A 24,166-nucleotide genomic window follows, 5' to 3' on the forward strand; every position below is an offset into this window, starting at 1 on the left:
CTCTCCTTCCACCCGACGGGAACACGGTCCTGTCTTCACCACAACCATATTAGGTATTGTAGATTATACTGCATACAACAATCAAAGACCCTCTAAACTGGCTTGGAATTAGCCCCACGCCTGGTACCAAATGTTGTACCTGGGGAAAAGTACACACTCAGGACAACAACTACTTTTTCAGGTTTTAATTCCTTTATCTGTTTTAGATGTTTAAGTGCCAGAAGAGGGTCTTAAAACAAAACGAACGAACTTTACAATCAGATCCCGCCATAACAATTTCCGTTTAATGTTCGATCCACCCAATTGTGTGTCCACCAATTGCGTATGCAGTATAAAAATACAAAGAAAATCTCACAAGACTAACACAGTGCTAATACGGAACTAATACAGCACCAATACGGTAGTGGCAATTCTGAAGGAACACAATACAAACAACATTAGAATCCTCCCAACCCTGAATCTTATACAAAGCAGCGAAAAATGTAAGCGAATACATCTCATCTAAGATGTCTACTACTTTTTAATACACATGTGCTGAGCTTCTGAATGGAGACTAAACATTTGCCTTACGCGATTACATGTACAATCAGTCATGATACAATAAAGTTAGACAAAAGGTACACTTTGGCACAACTTTTACAAGATACTGCCTGGTAGTTAAATTACAGGAAGACGGTCCTGCCTGGCTGGTAAGGAACTTTGCACAAGCCACGCTATCCTGCGTCAAGACCTTTACTCGTGAAAATCTAAAGCGTCCACGTGTAAAACATGTCAAATCATCGATATTCTCGATTTGCCAACAAGCATAAATGAATTTACGCGGATATCATCAATTAATGCTCACCTTTCCTCACCATGCCTAGCATCTCTGGGAGGAACTCAATTCCAAGGCCCTACCAGCTTCAGCAGCCGAAAGCAAAATGGTCTCCCCGCTATCCTGCGCGTGCATCATGACGTCACCATCTCCACTTAAAGGCACGGACAACCACTCTAGCATTACCTGGATGAATACCTGAGTACACTTTTTAACGATAATGAATAGCATTCAATGGTCACCCGGTTACATATATAATCTTAAAACTTAAGATAAGCAGTTCAGAAGTGAGATTAGATTTATGCAAAAGGGACAGAAGTCAAGATTATTCTGTCTTTATAGGTTTTGAAAGTTACAATGATTGAAGAATACAAAAATTGGATAAATTCATTTAGGATATGTAGCCAGGTCAGGAAAATAGTGTTAAGGTGGAGATTAGCAATGATCTGATTGAAGATGGATCACACTCTAGGAGACTTCTGTAAAGCCAATGTCTAATCCAATTTATTACCTCATCTTGAATGCCAAGCGACTTTGTCAAAAGCCTTGCTAAAGTCCATGTAGACAACTACTCTGTACCTAATTTGAAGCACCTTAAAACTGTGCCCTCTCTTGCTAGCCATTTCAGCCCTGGGAAAAAGCCTCTGACTATTCACAGGACCAATGCCTCTCATCATCTTATACACCTCTATCAAGTCACCTCCCATCCTCCGTCACTCCAAGGAGAAAAGACCGAGTTCACTCAACCTGTTCTCATAAGGCATGCCCCCCAATCCAGGCAACATCCTTGTAAATCTCCTCTGCACCTTTTCTATGGTTTCCAGATCCTTCCTGTAGTGAGGCGATCAGAACTGAGCACAGCACTCCAAGTGGGGTCTGATCAGGGTCCTATATAACTGCAACATTGCCTCCCGGCTCCTAAACTCAATCCCACAATTGATGAAGGCCAATACACCGTACGCCTTCTTAACCACAGAGTCAACCTGCGCAGCTGCTTTGAGTGTCCTATGGACTCGGACCCCAAGATCCCTGTGATCCTCCACACTGCCAAGAGTCTTCCCATTAATACTGTATTCTGCCATCATATTTGACCTACCAAAATGAACCACCTCACACTTATTTGTGTTGAACTTCATCTGCCACTTCTCAGCCCAGTTTTGCATCTTATCGATGTCCCACTGTAACCTCTGACAGCCCTCTACAGTATCCACAAGACCCCCAACCTTGTGTCATCAGAAAATTTACTAACCCATCCCTCCACTTCCTCATCCAGGTCATTTATAAAAATCACGAAGAGTAAGGGTCCCAGAACAGATCCCTGAGGCACATCACTGGTCACCGACCCCCATGCAGAATATGACCCGTCTACAACCACTCTTTGCCTCCTATGGGCAAGCCAATTCTGGATCTAAAAAGCAATGTCCCCTTGGATCCTATGCCTCCTTACTTTCACAATATGCCTTGCATGGGGTACCTTATCAAATGCCTTGCTAAAATCCATATACACTACATCTACTGCTCTGCTTTCATCAATGTGCTTAGTTAAATCCTCAAAAAATTCAATCAGGCTCGTGAAGCACAACCCGCCTTTCACAAAGCCATGCTGACTATTCCTAATCATATTATGACTCTCCAAATGTTTATAAATCCTACCTCTCAGAATCTTTTCCATCAATTTACCAATCACTGAAGTAAGACTTACTGGTCTATAATTTTATGGGCTATCTCTACTCCCTTTCTTGAATAAGGGAACAACATCCACAAACCTCCAGTCCTCCGGAACCTCTCCCGTCCCCATTGATGATGCAAAGGTCATCGCCAGAGGCTCAGCAATCTCCTCGCTTACTTCCCATAGTAGCCTGGGGTACATCTCAACAGTCCCAGTGATTTATCCAACTTGATGCTTTCCAAAAGCCCCAGCACATCCTCTTTCTTAATATCTATATGCTCAAGCTTTTCAGTCTGCTGTAAGTCATCCCTATAATCACCAAGATCCTTTTCCGTAGTGAATACTAAAGCAAATTATTCAGAGTACCTCTGCTATCTCCTCCGATTCCATAGACACTTTCTTGCTGTCCACACTTGATAGGTCCTATTCTTTCATGTCTTATCCTCTTGCTCTTCACATACTTGTGGAATGCCTTGGGGTTTTCCTTAATCCTGTCTGCCAAGGCCTTCTCATGGCCCCTTCTGGCTCTCCTAATTCCATTCTTAAGCTTCTTCCTGCTACCCTTATAATCTTCTAGATCTCTATCATTACCTAGTTTTTTGAACCTTTTGTAAGTTTTTCTTTTCCTCTTGACTAGATTTACAATAGCCTTTGTACACTACAGTCTCCGTACCCTACCATCCATTCCCTATCTCATTGGAATGTACCTATGCAGAACACCACAGAAATATCCCCTGAACATTTGTCACATTTCTGCTGTACATTTCCCTGAGAACGTCTGTTCCCAATTTATGCTTCCAAGTTCCTGCCTGATAGCCTTATATTTCCCCTTACTCCAATTAAACACTTTCCTAACTTGTCTGTTCCTATCCCTCTCCAATGCTATGCTAAAGGAGATAGAATTGTGATCATTATCTCCAAAATGCTCTCTCACTGAGAGATCTGACACCTGACCAGGTTCATTTCCCAATACCAGATCAAGTACAGCCTCTCCTCTTGTAGGCTTATCTACATATTGTGTCAAGAAACCCTCCTGAACACACCTAACAAACTCCACCCCATCTAAACCCCTTGCTCTAGGGAGATGCCAATCAATATTTGGTAAATTAAAATCTCCTACCACGACAACCCTATTATTATTACACCTTACCAGAATCTGTCTCCCTACCTGCTCCTCGATGTCCCTGTTACTATTGGGAGGTCTATCAAATCCACCCAGTAGAGTTATTGACCCCTTCCTGTTCCTAACTTCTACCCACAGAGACTCTGTAGACAATCCCTCCATGACTTCCTCCTTTTCAGCAGACATGACACTTTCTCTGATTAACAGTGCCATGCCCCCACCTCTTTTACCTCCCTCTCTGTCCTTTCTGAAGCATCTAAAGCCTGGCACTCAAAGCAGCCATTCTTGCCCCTGAACCATCCAAGTCTCTGTAATGGCCACAATATCATAGCTCCAAGTACTGATCCACACTTTAAGCTCAACCGCTTTGTTCATAATATTCCTTGCATTAAAATTGACACATCTCAAACCATCGGTTTGAGCACGTCTCTTCTCTATCACCTGCTTATCCTCCTTCTCACACTGTCTCCAAGCTTTCTCTATTTCTGAGCTGACTGCTTCTTCCTCCGTCACTTCAGTTCAGTCCCACACACCAGCAATTCTAGTTTAAACTTTCCCCTATAGCCTTAGCAAACCTCCCTGCCAGGATATTGGTCCCCCTGGAATTCAAGTGCAATTTGTTCTTTTTGTACAGGTCATTCTTGCCCCAAAAGAGGTCCCAATGATCCAGAAATCTGAATCCCTGCCCTCGGCTCCAATCCGTCAGCCACACATTTTCCTCCACCTCATTCTATTTCTCTACTCACGGTCACGTGGTACAGGCAGTAATCCCAAGATTACTACCCTTGAGGTCTTGTTTCTGAACTTCCTTCCTAACTCCCTGTCATCTTTTTTCAGGACCTCCTCCCTTTTCCTGCCTATGTTGTTGGTACCAAAATGTACCACGGCCTCTGGCTGTTCTTCCCACTTCAGGATATCATGGACACAATCAGAAACATCCCAGACCCTGGCACCTGGGAGGCAATCTACCATCTGTGTTTCTTTCCTGTGTCCACAGAATTGCCTGTCTGATCCCCTAACTATAGAGGCCCTGCCACTGCTGCCATCTTCTTCCTTTCCCTACCATTTTGAGCCACAGGGCTAGACTTTGTGCCAGAGGCATAGCCACTGTTGCTTCCCCCAGATAGGGCGTTCCCCCCTCACAGTTCTCAAACAGGACTACTTATTTTTAAGGGGGATAGCCACAGGAGTACCCTCTTGCATCTGACTCTTGACTTCCCTCTCCTGACTGTTACCCACTTAACTGTCTCTCGAGGCCCCGGTGTGACTACCTGCCTATAGATCCTCTCTATCACCTCCTCACTCTCCCTGACCAGACAAAGGTCAACGAGCTACAACTCCAATTCCCTAATGTGGTTCCTAAGGAGCTGCAGCTTGATGTACCTGGCACAGATGTGGCCGTCTGGGAAGCTGGGAGCCTTGAGGACTTCTCACATCTGACACCGATCACAGTACACCAGCCTTACGCACATATTTCTTGTCTGTATTCTACACAGGCAACTTACTTTGCCTCAAAGCATTAGAACACTTCAGCACAGAAGCAGGTCCATTTGGCCATCTAATCTGTGCTAAACTATTAATCTGCCTTATCCCTTTGACCTGCATCCAGACTGTAGCCCTCCATACCCTTCCTATTTCTCTTAAATTTTCAAATTGAATCGATATTCACCACTTCTGCTGGCAGCTTGTTCCACTTTCACCACCCTCTGGACAGAGAAGTTCCCCTCATCTACCCCTTAAACATTTCACCTTTCACCCTTAACCCATGACCTCTAGTTCCCATCTCAACAAACCTCAGTGGAAAAGCCGGCTTGCATTTACCCTATCTATACCTCTCATAATTTTGTTCACTTCCATCAAATTCCCCCACATTCTTCTACACTCTAAGTACAGTTCCAACACCATATACAAGTTTGCTGATGACACCACTGTTGTGGGCTGTATCAAAGGTGAAGATGAATACAGGAGCGAGATTGAAAATCTGGCTGAGTCAATGTCAAGAAGATCGAGAAACTGATGTGGACTTCAAGAGAGGGAAACCAGAGTTCCATGGGCCAGTAATCATCAGAGGATAAGAGGTGAAGAGGGTCAGTAACTTTAAATTCCTGGGTGTCACTATCTCAGAGGTCCTATCCTGGACCCATCATAAAAATATAATTGCGAAGAATGCATGACAGTGCCTCTACTTTCTCAGGATTTGGCATGTCATCAAAACCCTCCACAAACGTCTGTAGATATGTGGTGGAAAGCGTGCTGATTGGCTGCATTAAGGCCTAGCATGGGAAAACCAAAGCCTTTGATCAGAAAATCCGACAAAAGGTAATGGATTTGGCCCAGTACATCACAGAAAAAGCCCTCCCAACCATTGAGCACATCTACATGAAACATTGTCATAGAAAAGCAGTATCCATCATCAAAGATCCTCACCACCCAGGCCATGCTCTTTTCTCACTGCTGCCATCAGGTGAAGATATAGGAGCCTCAGGACTCGCACGACCATGTTCAAGTACAGTTAATACCACTCAACCATAAGGCTCTTAAACAAAGGGGATAACTATACTCATTTAAGGACTCTTTTACCTTGTTATTTCATGCTCGTTATTTATTAATATTTATTTATATTTGCATTTGCATAGTCTATGACTCCACTTCCAAGGAATTATGGATCTGTATTTCCAGATCCCTTGGTTTTCCTGCACTCTTTAGTGCCCTACCGCTCACTGTGTAAGAGCTACCCTGGTACGTCCTCCCAAAGTGCAACACCTCACACTTGTTTGCATTAAATTCCATCTGCCATTTTCAGTCCCTATTTCCAGCTGATCTAGATCCTGCTGCAAACTTTTTTTTAGTATTTTTCGCTGTCCACTACACCCCCAAGCTTGCTGTCATCTGCAAATTTGCTGATCCTGTTTACCACATTATCATCCAGTTTGTTGATATAGATGACATACAACAATGGACCCAGCACCCATTCAGGTGACATACCACTAGCCACAGGCTTGTAGTCAGAGAGGCAACCATTTAATACCATTTTCTGGCTTCCCCTGCAAAAACAAAGGCCTTGCTAATGTCCAAATAGACTATGTCTACTGCCTTGCCTTCATCAACTTTCCTGCTGACTTCCTGAAAAAACTCTATGAGGTAGGTTAGACACAATTTACCACGCATAAAGCCACGTTGATTAGCCCTAATTAGTCCTTGTCTATCCAAGTATTTATATATCCGGTACTGCCCTTAGAATAGCTTCCAATAACTTACCCATTACTGATGCCAGGCTCACCAGCCTACAATTTCCCTGCTTATTCATAGAGACTTTCTTAAACAACGAAACAACATTAACTATTCTCCATTCCTCCAGCATCTCACTGTGTATGAGGACGTTTTAAATATCTCTGTTAGGGCCTCTGCAATTTCTGCACAAGCATCCCACTGGGTAAAGAGAGCACCTTTTCAGGCCTTGGGGATTTATCGACCCTAATTTTCCTCAAGACCGCAAACACCTCCTCCTCTGTAATCTGAATATGGTCCATGACCTCGTTGGTGCTTTGACTCACTTCTATAGACTCTGTGTCCATCTCCCGAATAAATACAGATGTAAAATATCCATTTAAGATCTCCCCCACTCATTTCGCACCACACAGATATTACCACCCTGATCTTCTGGAGGACCAATTTTTTCTCTTACCTTCTTTTTGCTCTTAATATATCTGTAGAGGTCCTTTGGATTCATCCTCACCTTGTCTGCTAATACAACCTCATGCCTCTCTTAGGCATTTGATTTTGTTATTAAGTGTTCCCTTGCATTTCTTATACTCCTCAAGTACCACATTTGCTCCTTCCTGCTAGACCTGTTACGCCTTCCTTTTCTCAATAAACAAGGTTCCCTAGCTTGTTAAGCTTGCCTCTTTTTTTTTGCCAGGAACATACAAACTCAGTATTCTCAAAATTTCACTTTTGAAGGTCTCCCATTTAGTAAAATACCTCTGTCAAAGACCCTGTCCCAGTCCACACTTGCTAGATCCATTCCAATATCATGAAAATTGGCCTTTCTTTAATTTAGTATCTCAACCCAAGAACTAGACCTATCCGTCTCCTTAATTATTGAATTGAATTGAATTAACTTTATTTCTTACATCCTTCACATATATGAGGAGTAAAAATCTTTATGTTACATCTCCATCTAAGTGTGCAATGTACAATCATAGTAATTTACAGTAATTTGTAATAAATTGAACAGTCTGACTCTCAATACAGGACACCCTCAGGGCTGTTTACTGAGTCCCCTCCTTTACTCCCTGCATACCCATGACTCTATCACCACCTTCACCTCCAATCTGCGAATTAACTTTGCCGGCGACACTATATTGATTGGCCTTACCTCAAACAATAACAAAGTGGCCTACAGAGAAGAAGTCATCTCTCTGACACGGTGTCAAGAAAACAACCCCTCTCCCTTAATATTTCAAAGACAAAGGAGCTGGTTGTGGATTACAGGAGGAATGGAGATGAGCTAACCCCTATTGACATCAGTGGATCTGGGGCTGAGAGGGTAAACAACTTTAAGTTTTTCGGCATCCACATCACCGAGGACCTCACGTGGTCTGTACACATCAGCTGTGTGGTGAAAAAGGCACAACAACGCCTTTCATCTTACACAGTTGAGGAAGTTCAATATGGGCCCCCAAATCCTAAGAACTTTCTATAGGGGCACAATTGGGAGCATCCTGACTGGCTGCATCACTGCCTGGGATGGGAACTGTACCTCCCTCAATTGCAGGATTCTGCAGAGAGTGGTGTGGACAACTCAGTGCATCTGTAGTTGTGAACTTCCCATGATTCAGGACATTTACAAGGACTGATGTGTATAATGGACCCGTAGGATCATTGGGGACCCAAATCACCCCAACCACAATCTATTCCACCTGCTACCATTTGGGAAGTGGTACCACAGCATGAAAGCCAGGACATAAAGGCTCTGGGACAGCTTCTTCCACTAGGCTGATGAACTCATGCTGATTTGTGTGTACTCTATATTACATTGATATACTATATTGAAGCTAATGTTATTATGATCACTGGATGCAAAGTGATTCCCTAAACAAACCTGTCACCTGCCCTGTTTCATTCCCTAATCAAAGATCTAGTATTACATTTTCTCTATTAGGGACTTCTATGTACTGATTAAGGAAACTTTACTTTATACATTTATTCCATATAGCTCCTTTACAATACAGAAGTCGCTGTCAATATATGGAAAGTTAAAATCATCTACTGTGACAACCTTAAGTTTCCTGCAACACAGTCTGTGATCTTTCTACAAATTTACTCCTCTAAGTCCTGAAAACTGTTGCATGATCTATAATATAATCCGATTCACATGGTCACCTTTTTCTTATTCCTCAGTTCCACCCATATAGCCTTAGAGATGAGCTCTCCAGCCTCTCCTGTCTGAGCACTGCTGTGACATTTTCCCTGAATAGTATTCCACTGCTCCCCCGTTTAATCGCTCCTGCTCTAAAACATTTAGAGCAATGGAACCCTAGAACATTGAACTGCTATTCCTGCTCCCTACAACCAAGCCTCACTAATGGCTAAAATTCCACACTCTGATCCAAGCCCTAATCTCATCTGCCTTTCTAAGAATACTCCTTGTATTGAAATATACACAACTCAAAACATTGGTCCCACCATATTCAACCTTTTGATTCCTTACTTTGTATGTAGGCTTAACAGCATCTTTTCCCACAACCACTTCCCTATCAGCTCTGGTGCCCTAGTTCCAATCCCTCTGCAACTCTAATTTAAACTCCCTTGTGCAGCACTAGCAAACCTTCCCACAAGGATATTGGTCCACCTTCCAATTCAGCTGCCAATGAAACCCTTATCATGACAGCTACCTCTTCTTCCCCCTTCCCTTATGAGCCACAAAGCTGGACTCAATGTCAGAAACCTGACTGTTGTGACTTTTCTTTGCTGGGTCATGCCCACCCAACAGTATCCAAAGTGGTATATCTGTTGCTGAGGGGAATAAGCACAGGGGCACTTGGCACTGGCTGCCTATCCCCTTTCATTCTCCTGACCGTCACTCAGCTATCTGTGTCCTACACCATGGGTGTAACTATGTCCCTGCATGTAATGCCGCTCAGCCTCTCAAATCATCCAAGTGCAGTTCCTTAACACGCTCTGGAAGAAGCTACAGCTGGATGCTCTTCTTGCAGGTGCACTTTTGTCGAGGACACTGGAGGTATCCCTGCTTTCCCACATCCTGCATGAGGAGCATGCCACTATCCTACCTAACATCTCCACTGCTCTAACTGTGCAATAAGAAAGAAGGAGAAATTAAGTGAAAAAAAAATCTACCTACAACCCTCCCCTCTCCTCGCCGAAACCTCAGTGAGTTAACGCCTGAACTCCCCATTCATACAATGACTGCTGCCAAAATGGCAGCTCCACTAAACCTAGCTTATTTTTATTGATCCTTGTCAAACACAATCAAATGTCACCTTAGAAACTGAAATGTGCATAATACCCTGATAAACCCTGCTCTCTTCCTTTGAATTCTGTCTCTTGCTATGCAATCCAACATCTTCTTGGGAACAGGTGGTGCATATAATGTCCGGAATGACCCTGCTTACTTCCTTTGAACTCTCTCTCCCACTCTGTATCCAACATTTCCTTGGAAACTGTGGCATGCAGATCTGGATTAAGTTTCACGTCAGCCTGTGTATTCCTTGAAAGAATGATGAAAGTGGTACAAAAGAATATGAATTTCTGCAATGTACTTATTCTCATTAAAAGGCACTTTGGTGTTCAGCAAGGAATTTTAATGCACAGAAAGTAGGCTAATGATATCAGGAATATAAGCCATGAAAGTCTGTATATTTCAGTCTGTTCCTGTAACCAAGGAAGAACAGGACTTCAGGAAGCTGGCAGTATATCAATAAATTGAGCAGACTGCTCTGCCTTTATGGTACATTTGGAAGATTCATTTGACGGAAGATGGGGATTCATGCCACAGTGTTATATAGACCCTACTCCAAATAGCTATAGGCCCATTACTTCCAGCTTCAGATGTTAGTTCACTTCGTTAAGGCAAAACAGCATTTTTTACAATTTTAGAATTTCCCTAAGAAATTCATAGCAAATGACTAGCTTCTTGAAATGTAATCAGAATTGTACTCGAGGAAACATACAGGCCAGTTTTCAATAAGCAAGTTCCGACAAATAGCAATGAGATTGTGATCAGATCATGTTTTAACGATGCCAGTTGAAGATAAATATTGGCCAAAACATCAGTGAAATCCTATCAGTTCATCCTGAAAATAGGCCTTGGTGGATTTTCTATCATCTTGAGGGAAAGACAGATAGGATCTCAATTCAAACTGTAATTTGTAAGGTTGCTGTCTGAAGTCTCTCACTGGATTATTAGCCTGGATTTAGTGCTGGATTATCCAGGGAGAAATTGTGCTTTAGGAGGTCCTTGAACCACCACGTCTCTCTCAGAGAAGTGAACACTCCCATCTGAGTCAAAGGGGAAACCATTATATGGATCAAAAGGAACAATGTTGGTAAATTTGATTGGATTGCCAGTTGATGGATCTGCAACGTGACCTCACCACTCTTTTCGACAGAAAAGAAACAGTAACAGTGAAAGCAGTAAATGGGCAGATTCCTGAGCCAACTTCTATCCATTGACCTCAAATACTGCAAGATTTTACATTGAGATTCTTGAAGATTTACACAACTATGCTATCTTCATGGTTATGCATGTTAATGACTATAATTCTTCTGAGGGCTCAGTCTGTGTAGAGAAGAAAGCCAAGAATGATTTGGGGAAAGGGAACAAAATAATGTTGCATAGGCTAGTAGGAACTGCAGAAGAGCAGGAATGTAGGAACATTAAAATGTCAGTGAACTTTGATACTGTTTGTTCCTCGACAAAAATAACATCTGATTTCTTCTCTAATTTCCAGCTAGTACCATTAATTTTTGATGAACGAAGAAAGAGATTTTTTCAAAAATAAGCTCTCCCTGTATTGACTGCATGAGACTTTGATTAAGTTGTTATTTTTCTTATGGGGTCTGGTGATAATAAATGTACCAGCTAAGAAACTTTTAGTTTGTAAGGAACCAGATATGTATCTGGTTGACGTTCAGTGGAGGATTACAAAAATTTTTAACTGGGAGAAGACTGTTCCCTGGTGGGTTAACTTTCTGCCAGCAGATGCAGCTGGTTCCACTCTGTCATCACTCTCCTCCACCAAGTGGAACTTGACCTCACTTTAAATAATTTCTCTTCTGTTTCTCCCATTTCTTTCAAACAAAAGGTGTAGCCATGGGCACTTGCATGGATCCCAGCTATGTCTGCCTTTTTGTCGGCTACGTGGAACAGTCTATGTTGCAAGCATACACTGGTGACCACCCCACAGTTTTCTTATGCTATATCGTTGACTGCTTTTGTGCTGCTTCTTGTACCCATGCTCAACTCGTCAACTTCAACCACTTTGCCTCCAACTTCCACCCCAGACTTAAATTTACCTGGTCTGTTTCCGAAACCTCCCTCCCCTATCTCGATCTCACTGTCTCCATCTCTGGAGACAGGTTATCCACTAATGTCTATTATAAACACACAGACTCTCACAGCCACCTGGACTATAACTCTTACCACCCTGTTACTTGTAAAAACACCATCCCCTTCTCTCAATTCCTCTGCCTCTGCTGCATCTGCTCTCAGGATGAGGCTTTTCATTCTAGAACAAAGGAGATGTCCTCCGTTTTCGAAGAAAGTGGCTTCTCTTCCTCTGCCATCAAAACTGCCCTCAATCGCATCTCTTCCATTTCACACACATCTGCTCTTACTCCATTCTCCCTCCACGCTACCAGGGATAGGTGTCCTCACCTACCACCCCACCAGCCTCCAAATACAGCACATAATTCTCCAAAATTTCTGCAATCTCCCATCACCAGGAAAATCTTTCCCTTCCCCCACTTTCTGCTTTCTGCAGAGATTGCTCCCTACACGACTCCCTTTTCTATTGATCCCTCCCCAGTGAGCTCCCTCCCCGCATTTATCCTTGGAAGCGGAACAAATGCTACACCTGCCCATACATCTCCTCCCTCACTACCATTCAGGGCCCTAAACAGTCCTTCCAGGTGAGGCGACACTTGAGGTGCATCTGTTGGGGTCATATACTGTGTCCGGTGCTCCCAGTCTGGTCTACTGTATATTGGCTTCGCTGAGCATCTACGGTTTGTCCATCTGAACAAGCAGGATCTCCCAGTGGCCACCCATGTTATTTCCACTTCCCATTCCCTTTCCAATATGTCTTCCATAGCTTCCTCTACTGTCGTGATAAGGCCACTCTTAGGTTGGAGGAACAACATCTTATATTCCGTTTGGGTAGCCTCCAACCTGATGGCATGAATATTGATTTCACAAATGTCCAGTAATGCCTCCCCCCACCACTTCACCATTTCCCATCCCCTTTTTCCTCTGTCATGTTATCTCCTTGCCCGCCCATCACCTCCCTCTGGTACTCCTATCCCTCCCCCCTTTTCTCTTTCTTCCATGGCCTTCTGTCTCTTTCACCAATCACCTTCCAAGCTCTTTACTTCATCCCCTCCCCCTTCAGGTTTCACCTATCACCTTGTGTTTCTCTCTCCCCTCTCCACACCTTTTAAAACTATTCCTCAGCTTTTTCTCTCTAGTCCTGTTGAAGGGTTTCGGCCCAAAACGTAAACTGTACTCTTTTCCTAGATGCTACCTGGCCTACTAAGTTCCTCCAGCATTTTGTGTGTGTTACCCAGATTTCCAGCATCTGCAGATTTGCTCTTGTTTGTGAAGCAGCTAGGAGCCATTCTATTGGGGGACATGTTTATTATTTATTTATTTATTGAGATTCAGCACAGAATGGACCCTCTGGCCCTTCAAACATGTCGCCCAGCAATTCCTAATTTAACCCTAGCCTAATCACAGGACAATTTACAATGACCAATTAACCTATCAACTGATATGTCTTTGGACTGTTGGAAGAAATTGGAGCACCCGGAGGAAACCCACACAGTCTTGGGAGAACATTCAAACTCCTTACAGGCAGTGGTGGGAATTAAACTCAGGTCACCAGTATGATAAAGCGCTGTCCCAACCATTACGCTACTGTGCTGCCCGAATCTGCTCGTCGATGTAGAAAACATTTGCCATCCAGATGTTGGCAGGGAATTCACTCAGCAGCTTCCAGCTGAGAGGCATTGTGTGACTTTTTGCCAAAATCCTGTGATACAAGTGGACTGAATAGTAAGATATATCATGCAGAAGAGATTCCAACGTTCTTTGTAAAGTCTGCATGAGTAACTCCATGTAATCTTTTCTCCTGTTGACACGCTTTAAACTGGAGGGAAAGTTCCCCTCTTCAGGACTGCTTTAAAGAGTGTCAGGCTGCCTTACTGACATCATGCGACCCAAATTTGTTTAACACTTAGTTCTGCCTGTGTTAGGGTGGGCAACTCATCTGCTTGCAGGGTGCTGTCACTGAATGTGAGATAGCTCAGATATAACATTTCTCCTACCCGATGGGTGATTAACATTTACCATCCAAGTATGAATTGGAAGTGTGGTCACTGAGATAAATGATCTATCCTGGAAGCCTTAATCCATCAACAATTAATGACTTCATAATAATACGTGGTAAAATTTGAGGATATAAAATAAATATTTGACAAGTTTGTAAAAAAAAAGAATGGTCGTGTCTGATATTAGATGTAAATTGACAGATCTTTTTGTTCCTTCTCAGTCACAACGAAGGGTTACATTCCACCTCCCTGATGGCTCTCAGGAAAGCTGCAGTGACAGTGGGTTGGGAGACCATGAACCCAACAGCAGTGCCAGCACTTCACACCCTCTGCCTCTCGGCTTCCCGCAGGAAGAGTACTACGAACAAGCATCCCCTAACAGCAGGACTGAAGGTGATGGCAACTCAGACCCTGAGTCCAGTAAGTGATTTCCTGTGTTTGAGACGAATTACCTGAGGTAATTATAAGAACTAATGAACAGCCTTAATAAACAGCTCTGACCTACATATCTGCTTCAGACATACAGACCTGCTGAGCCATTTGTTAAAAGAGTCCACGTTAAAACAAAGGCTTGGTAATTTGAAATGATATGTTATGGGAGTATGTTATTATAGAAATGTTTTAATCAATTAATCTTGAATAGTGGTTAGCAAATGTCCCTTGCACCGATGGGTTTGAAAAATATGTATCAAGGGCTGATGACCTATATTTAGGTTTGCACTGCTGTTTTGGAGTCATAAGAACATCAGAACTTAAGAAATGGGAGCAGGAGTAGGCCATCTGGCCCATTGGGCCATGAGGAGGCCAGCTAGTCCACTGTGTCTCCACTGACTTCTGAAAGTCTGATCCAATTTATCCCACTTCCCTGCCCTTGCCTATAATCCTGCACATAACTCCTTTTCTTTTTTCCATGACTTTTATAAAACTTTTATCTCACCCCTTTCCAGCCTGCAGATTTCAGTCTGCGATTGGTTTATTAAATCAACTATATGTATGTACTTCTGCAAAAGGAAACCTAAGGAGCTTATGCAAAATAAAGGACTCAAAATCCACTGCCCTTATATTAGAGTTTGGCTGTTACAAAGCTTATATTCCTTCAGCTTCCAGCTTCGGCTTGGCTGGAATCAACAACTATATTAACTGTCATCCACCTCAGTTCTTTCTTATTTTTGTCAATAAGTATGCTGTAGCTGCATTCCTCCAGTGCTGTGATATTTAAGTTGCAATGCTCGCTCCTGATTACAGACCTGGCACCCACTGCTGATTTTCCATTTCTTCCTGTGTCAATCCTGTTGCACTGCTGCCAGTTTTAATTCAACAGTGCTTGAACTGAAATCGTGAGGAGGGAATGTAGCTATTTAAGTATCACAATCCTACAAGACTAATTCTTCTTATGTATCTTCCAATTTTTGCAAAGTTCTTGTGATGAAGTGCATTTTAGGATTCATGTATGCAACACTCACCTTTCCATTACTTTCACTCCTGAAAAGGAAATGTGCTTTTGTATTTTAGCACACAGCACACAGCACGTCAGCTATGTTAAAAGTTGGCTTTCCTCATCCATCAGTATAAAGCAAGTTGATTTCAGTTTCAAGTTGTTCTCGATATCAAGACAATGTGAATACTAAATGAATGACTTCAACATCTATAATATGAAATTAGAAGTAATGAAATTTGTCACTGGATAAGAAGAATGTTTAAATATAATAAGTAAGTACAATAGGAGACAAGCAGAATGTTCATGGATAAATATGTTTAGTCTGAGTGAATGGAAGTGGGTACACTTTCTCTGAATTACTTACAAATAATATTGATAGTTCTTTCAATAACCAGTAAAATGTATATGTGTGGTAAGACGTGATACTAACCCCTTCTTATGAGGGTGATCTCAGACTTGATTGTTTGATCTGGATTTTGATAGTTAATCCAGTTTCTGTAATAACAGAAGGAATAGGCAAGGTTTCTTGACTCCTCTGAACCCAATCCAAGGGCTTTATATTGGGGTGAATGTTCACAGATGTAAAACAGTTTAAATTCTCATCTTCACTATTTTAAAAGCAACCTTGGAGAGTCATGAGCTTCTGCTCCGAGGAAATGTGATGATTTGGTTGTGGTTTTTCTATCAACATTACATGATGAACAACTTCAGGGACAAAGTGGTGATCTTTGCAAAGTCACTAACAACATCCAAAGAGGAAGAGGAAAGGGAAGAAAGTTGGCAGAAAGGATAATAGATTGTCTATATTTTCCATATAGCAGACAACTGGCCTCTAGTTCTTCAAATGTGTTATTTTAATTTTAATATACCAATTGATGTGAAATCCACCTCATTCAATATGCAGTATATTTCAAGTTGATCTTGGGACAGATGAATTCCAATGCCCAAAAATGGACAAATTCCCTTCCAGCATCATATATCATTCAGGAGGAAGAGCGGTTCTTCCTCCCAGCTCATGCTAACTTGCCTACCTTGCATGAATAGTCCACTGGACTACTACAACCTGATTACCTCACCAAATCATACAGTACCAGTCTATTACTGTTCATGCTCATTGACATTGCACCATCATCTCCCCCCATGACAACCAACGCACCTGACCACCACCAAAAGTAATTACTGATTTTGTAATCTTCAAGAAGAATAATGCAACAGAGTCTTGGGCTCTTAGTGTTCTTATTGGTTTGGGCTTCCAGTGAAGGATGTTCTGAAGTGGTATGTGAAAGTGTTTAGGAATAGTGTAATTAATGAGAGAGGTCTAAGTCTCTCTAACCATGAGTCCTGAAGACTCTGTTGTTGCTTGGTGGATGGATAAAGACCTCTCTGTGGAGTTGGAGAGGGAGTGGAGTAGGACTCTATTGTGTTTGTGATGGCAGTATAAAATCAATGATACAGGTAGCTGAAAGAAGGAAGTATACTGCTAAAAGTATATGCGTCTAGGGTCCCAATTAGAAATCAGAGCCACAAAGATAATTACCTGAGATATATGCAGATTGATATTCCTCTCCGTGCCTTGTGGTGCATTGAGTGGCAACCTTGCCATTTCTTTAGCACTTTGTCTGTTTTTTTTATGAGGCCAGGTTGCTCTCTCAACACCCAACCCAGCACGGATGGAATGCATGCAAGGAGCCAGCTGGATTCAATCAATGGATCACTCACCTTGTAGTCAGGTGCTGATGCCACTGCACTGCCAGTGGGCATACATGCAGTTTGGCTTTAGGTCAATGAAATCAGAGAGAATAATGCTCAAAGACTGATGAGAGAGAAAAGGGATTAAATTCATGGGCTGTTAGCTCCTTTATTGAGGAAAGTTGGAGCTATTATTTAGAAATAAGTTTCACATGAATGGGGTGGGCCAGTATCGGAGTGAATAGCTAGCACTGATCAGTGGCTTAAACTAAATAGCAGAGGAGAAAGTTCTTGTGAGGAGAAACTTAGGAAGTTAAAGTTAAAGACAAGGCAATAGTTCAGAGTAGCACAAGGATAATGATAGATCAATCCAGTAGGAAAGGAGAGATCATAGAACATATGAATGCAGTCTTTGATTAGAGTTGGTGTAGATAAAAAGAGTAAAAAGATAAAATCAAAGGTTCTTTACTTGAATACGTGCAAAATTTTTAAAAGGGTGATTGAATTACTGCCACAGATGGAAATACATCAGTACAATCTATTAACCATTATGAATGCATGATTCTTAATTAATTAACATTGGTAGATTCATGTTGCAGAACTTTTGAATTTTAAAAGTGATAGATGAATGGAAAAGGAAAAGATAACAGCATGGGATGAAGACAGCTATCAGGAAAATTTTTAACTTGAGAAATCAGAATAGAATCAGTTTAAATGAAGTTGAGAAATAGCAAGGAGAAGAAAACATTGTGGGAGCTGTCCATGGGCCTCCAGATAATACTGTAATGGTGTGTATAACCTAATTCAGGACATTATAGGCAAAAATAACAAGGTTAATACAATAATTATGGGAAATTTGAATTTACATGTAGTTTGTTAAAATTGAATTAACAGGTCTTTTGGGAAGAGTGATCATAATGTGATATAATTTTATGTAAAATTTGACAATGATTTCATTTATTCTGAAATAGAGCAATTATAAAAATGCATATTGGTTTTGATAGTTAAATGTCTAGCATGAATTTAAAGTGAGAGAAAATAAATTCAAAGGCGATGTGTGAGGCAATTATTTTACACCAAGAGTGGTGAATGTCTGGGATGCATTGCCTGTTGTGGAGGTAGAGGCAAATTCGATAGAGGTATTCAAGAGGCTCTTAGATAGGCACATGAATGTGCAGAGAATGGAAGAGTATGGACATTGTGTGGACAGAAACAATTAATTTAGTTGGGCGTTTGATTGGTGCAACATTGTGAGCCAGTAGGCCTGTTCCTGTTCATGCTGTTATATGTTCCATCTTCTAAAAGATATGACAGTAAACTGGAAATTACTAACTTTCAATGAATTAAGTCAAAGTGTGCAACAAAATATTTCCCCTAAGGAATATAAATACAGAGAGAAAACCAGTCCAATTGTTGCTAACAATGGAAGTTAAATGATATTACATTATAGGAAAAGACATAATATTGCTAGAAGGAGCAATAAACCCTAAGATGAGCAAAATATCATATTTCAGTGAAGGAACAACAAAAAGCTGATAAGGAGAATAAAAGTCAAAAATAAGGTCATCTCAAAGAAAAAAATTGTGAAAACTTCCTTAAATATGTAAAAGTAAAACATTTTCAAAATTATAGGCTGAGACAAGAGAAATGATATTGGTGTTTAAATAATAACAAGGGAATAAACATATATTCTGTGTCTATCTTCACATGTCCCTCAGTATATTTCTGATTTTCCAGATATTTGAAATAACTTCTGCACCTCTGTGAATGTGTAAACAAAATTGTAAGATGTATATGCAAACCTAAGTTCATTGCAACACTTTAAAAACTGGCTGCACTATAAACAAAACAAATGTCTTCAATTAAAGCTCAGAGTTAGTGTAACAAATGGATCTCTGCTTTGGCTCAGTGGCAGCATCCTTATCTGTCTATCTAAAGGCCTGGGGTTCAAACTTCATTTCAAGTACTTGTCTGACAGTCCAATAGAGTAGGGTGAGGAAAGTTCACTAACAGAGCTGTTGAGTTTCTGGTGTGTTATTAATCTTGGTCCCAGTAACTCTTTGAGATGAATGTAACAGAATTCCAGTTCCTATTCAATGGATTTTTCCTGTTACTTCAACCAATATTTTTCCATCGACCAACATCATTATATAAAAAAACAGATTTCCTTGGATCACTGCAAAGTGTAAATCAGATGGTCTCACTTCTTTGCTTCTCAATAGTTTACAAAACAAAACTGGTTAATTGGCTCTGGAACAGTTAGCTTGGGATGGGGATACTCTAAAATTGCCATTTTCGATGAAAAATAAAGTTCTAAACTATTTACTCTGTAGAAGTTTACAATCAATTTAGCGATCTCAACCAAACTGGAGTGTTTCTTTTATACAAGTTTGATATTGGCTCTGAGTTGCAGAACATCACTGATCAACCTTCAAATTTGCATGTTGGTCAATAAGCCACAAAGGTTTTCAATGTTTAGCAGAAATAAGTTACCTGAAATGCAACTATTGTCTTCTTTTAAACAAGAAAACCAATATTAAATGCAGACATACAGTGTTTGCTATGTGCAATATCTGTGAGCATTTAAAAGAGATACTGAAAATGAAAATATGATTTTTCTGGTGAATAAATGCTTAAAGCATAGAAAGATATAGTGTTGTTCACTGTGAATCAGATGGTGAAAATAAAGAACCTACTTTAAGGAAGATTAATGCTTCAGACTCTCCAGCAGTGGGCTAGAAAGATTGAGCCTATCACTAAAGAGAAATCATTGGAAGAAAGGAACAGAAGTAGGACTTTCAGCCTCTCAAGGCTGTTAGGTCCAAACAGTGAGGGAGGGATAACCTGGGGTTTCATTAAACACTTCATCCAGATGAAATAGGACCTTGGCTGAACTTATTCTGAGCGCCACATACCTACACTTACCCATATTTCTTATGGTTCTAAATCTGTTCATCACTATAAATATACCCAATGATAGAGCCTCCACAGCCATCTTCAATGGAGAATTTCAAAGATTTAAAATCTTTCGAAAGAAGAAATCTCTTGTCATCTCACAAATGAATAGTAGCCCCAGATTTTGAGTCCGTGACCACTTATTCTAGACACCCAAACTATGGAAAGCATCATTTCAAGACTGCCATGCCTTACAATGATTTTTGCATGTTCAAATGATATCACCTCTCATTTCCCTAAAATCTTGGCAAGTCTGCTTGATCTCTCCTCATATGGGAAACTTCTTATTGCGTCATCCCAGGAATCACTTTATTAAAACTATGCTACACTTTCTCTATTACAGTTATATCTGTCCTTTGATACAGAGATTAAACCTGTACACTGAGTCCTCACTGAGTCCTGTATAGTTGTATTTAAGATGTCTCTACTATTAAACCTAATGCCTCTCACAGTAAAGGCCAAAGTACCATTTGCCTTCCTGGTTGTTTATAATTCAAATATGTTAAGGTGTTCCTGTCCAAGAACTAAGTATCTGATAAGACCAGCATATATCACTTATTTCCATTCTATTTGACTATAATGCTTCAGCTCTCATTTTTCTACATTATATTCTATCTAATATGTTCTCTACATACTCCTCGTAATTCACACTGTTACATAGAAAAATTATCAGAAAAGCTGGATATATTACATATTTCACCCCATCCAAATCACTGTTCCAACCCCTGTGGTCACTCCTCTGAAAATGGCCTATTTAGGTTCTGCTTTCTGGGTATTAATAAATGGCTGCTTTCTATACATCAACAAATTTCACCCTACATCGGTAAATTGTGCATCCTTCCTACTTGCTCTGATTTATTTTAACAAGTTATTGTGTTATTTCTGATACAGGTCTTCTGAAAGTTCAAATGAACCTTACCCACTGGTTCTCCTCATCCATTCTGCTTAAGCAAGATTTCCCTTTCATTAATCAGTGCTGACCTCACCAAATCCTATTAATATTTCCTATGTGCCCTGCCATCATTTGCTTAATGAAAGATTCTAACCGTTTGCCTACTACTGATGCCAACCTAATGGTCTATTGTCCCTTCAACACACACAAAACGCTGCTGGAACACAGCAGGCCAGGCAGCATCTATAAGGAGAAGCGCTGTTGACGTTTCGGGCCAAGACCCTTCATCAGGACTGGCCTGAAACGTCGACAGTGCTTCTCCTTATAGATGCTCCTGGCCTGCTTTGTTCCACCAGCATTTTGTGTGTGTTGTTTGAATTTCCAGCATCTGCAGATTTCCTCATGTTTGGTCTATTGTCCCTTCTTGCCTTTCTTAAATAGGCCTTCTCCTTCTTGCCTTTCTTAAATAGTGGAGTTAATTTTGTTACCTTCCATTCTGTGGGAACCTTTCGAGAAGCAATGTAAGTTTGATAGATGGCAACCGATGCATTCACTATCTCTACAGTTAATCCTTTCAAAACCTTATGTTGCATGTCAACTAGTACAGGGGTTTTCAGAAACAAGTGGCTTTCAGAACCAATTATTCCTTCAAAATCAATGTTTTTTTCATTCAGGCTAGCCCTCATATTTTCTACTATTTCTGTGAGGCTTGCAATCTTGATAGGGTGGGGAGATGGGAAGAAGCACAAGCAGGCAGGTGATTGGTTGATCATGGTCTACCATCCTTGCCTATCAGATTTCTTCTTCTTCAGCTCTTTGCCTCTCGCATCTATCACTTCCCAACTTCTAACGTTATTCCCTCATCCCCCATCGGCCCTCCTGCATTCCCCTTCTTGCATTATTTATCCATCTGACTGCGTGTTCTCCTCCCCCACGTTCTATTCTGGCAAATTTTGTTCCTCAGTTCAATCAGTTCTTTACCTCCTCTACTTCCAGTTCCACAGAAGCTTTATCTTTCATTGTATAAACTACACTCTGCTCTACATTCTCTTACTAAGATAGTAAAATCCTGCACTGTATCACTACCAAATGTATGATGATATTTCAAGTGGCCCTGATAAACTAAATACTGTGAATAAAACATTTCTAAAAACATTATCCATGCGGATCATGCATCCACAGCTAATTGTACTTAACCTGTGGAAGCACCTTACAACATTTGGCATGTACTGCAAGTACTTTCATTTCTTCTGTATGAACAGATTTCAGTCCTTTGAAAAGGTCAGAAGCATGGTCTTGGGAATTATAGGCTTGTTATCTTGATGTCTATATAGGGATAATACATTGCAATCTATTCCAAATGCAGTAATTCACGAGTATCCAATAAAAATAATTCCAATAAACTGAAGCTTATACAGATGTCTGAAAGACAGATCATGCCTAACAAATTTAAAGGAAGTCTATGAAGATGTAAGTGAGTTAGTTGGTAGTAATGAGGTTGCTACAATATTCTTCAGCTTCACAACAATTGCCACATAAAAGCAAAATCTAAAATTAAAACTCATGGGATCAGGGAGGAAACCATAAATTGGATAATCAATTATCCAGATATTAAGAAATGGAATGTAGTCATTAATATGATTAATTCTATTTTTTATCTATAACCAGTAGAGTCCCTCAGTACATATTTCTGGAATCACAAATGTGTGTGATATTTATTGGCAACCTCACAAAGATGTTGCTTGCAAAATACACAGTATTATAAATTGCAACAACTGTGCAGGAAGAATTTACAAGTAGAACAGATCCATAGAGTATAAATATATGAATATTTGACTATAGAAAATTGTTTTTTTTATTCTGAGAAATCAATATAACACATAAAGGTCTAAATCAGATATGCTGTTGAAGAAAGAAAAAATATTCATGTACAATCGTAAAACAGTATTTGGAACAACAGTCTCTTTGCCCTCAATTTTAGTCATCATTATGGCACGTTTTAAATTTAAAGTACTTACTTTGTCAGTTTAGTTCCCACAGATTCTCATTCTGAAAATGAATTCCCCCACATGTGTATTAAAAATTTGAAGGAGTGTCCATGAGTCCATTGGTATCCTTTAAACATGAAAAGCAATAAAGATATCTCAATGCAATTTATTTGAGAAAAACAATTCGAAACAGAGACATTGTCAGAGTACTTTGTAAAACAAACATTACTATTAGTGTAGTATTTCGTCCAGAGGGCTGGAAATCATGGTTATTAGCTCAGCAGAAACTTTGATATTGCTGAGGCAAGAATATCTTCAATTTAGAGCTGTTAGCTTTTGGAATAGATTCTCACCTCAAGCATTAATGACTCAATTGCAGGATTTAAAGATGAGATGTGTAAGGAGCAAGGTGAGAGTCAGGAAGGAACTGAATGTAAGGCATACAGGTCTAAATATGGTGGTGATCATCAGATAACACCAGTTAGAAAAAAAGTACCCTGTTCTGTTTACTACACAGAGGTTCAGCTGAAAAACCTTAAATGAAAAAGCATAACACAATAACAATGAAAGTCTTCAACTGAAATAAATCATGTTTCATATAAAAATATAATTTCAATACATGACTTCATTGATTATGGAGCCTGTAATTATAAATGCACCAATATGTTTTGCTCCATAGCTATCCACTCCAGGATACACTAGGACTAAATTATGCCCTGAGAAGTTGTTCTCCCTTAATTGTGTTTTCAGTACTTTTCTGATATATGAAAAATATATTTCAAAGTTTGATAGCTAATTGCTTCCTGTTCTGTGGGCATGTTTGTAAGGATGCATCAAAGCTCAGACCAAAATTACATACCATCAAGGCATGACTGGCCAGTGAGGCAGAATCTTGCAATGTTTTGGTGACAACATATCTGCTTATTTGAAAACACAGGATACTTGTAATTTGAAATTGATAAAATTCTTAGAAACATAGAAAGCATACAGTACAATAGAGGCTCTTTGTCCCACAAAGCTGTGCCGAAC

General features: G+C 40.5%; 1 protein-coding gene across 5 annotated transcripts in view; it reads left to right on the forward strand.

The window, feature by feature from the left end:
• pcdh11 (protocadherin 11) overlaps positions 1 to 24,166 on the forward strand; it is a 798,581-nt gene that overhangs the window by 507,452 nt on the left and 266,963 nt on the right. For all 5 annotated transcript variants that reach the window (XM_073058401.1, XM_073058403.1, XM_073058404.1 and 2 more), the window contains exon 3: positions 14,397 to 14,595. In XM_073058401.1, coding sequence (XP_072914502.1) covers positions 14,397 to 14,595 — 199 coding nt within the window. The remainder of the gene's footprint in view (positions 1 to 14,396; positions 14,596 to 24,166) is intronic.

This window comes from Hemitrygon akajei, chromosome 10 (genome assembly GCF_048418815.1).
Source record: "Hemitrygon akajei chromosome 10, sHemAka1.3, whole genome shotgun sequence".
Lineage (NCBI taxonomy): Eukaryota > Metazoa > Chordata > Chondrichthyes > Myliobatiformes > Dasyatidae > Hemitrygon > Hemitrygon akajei.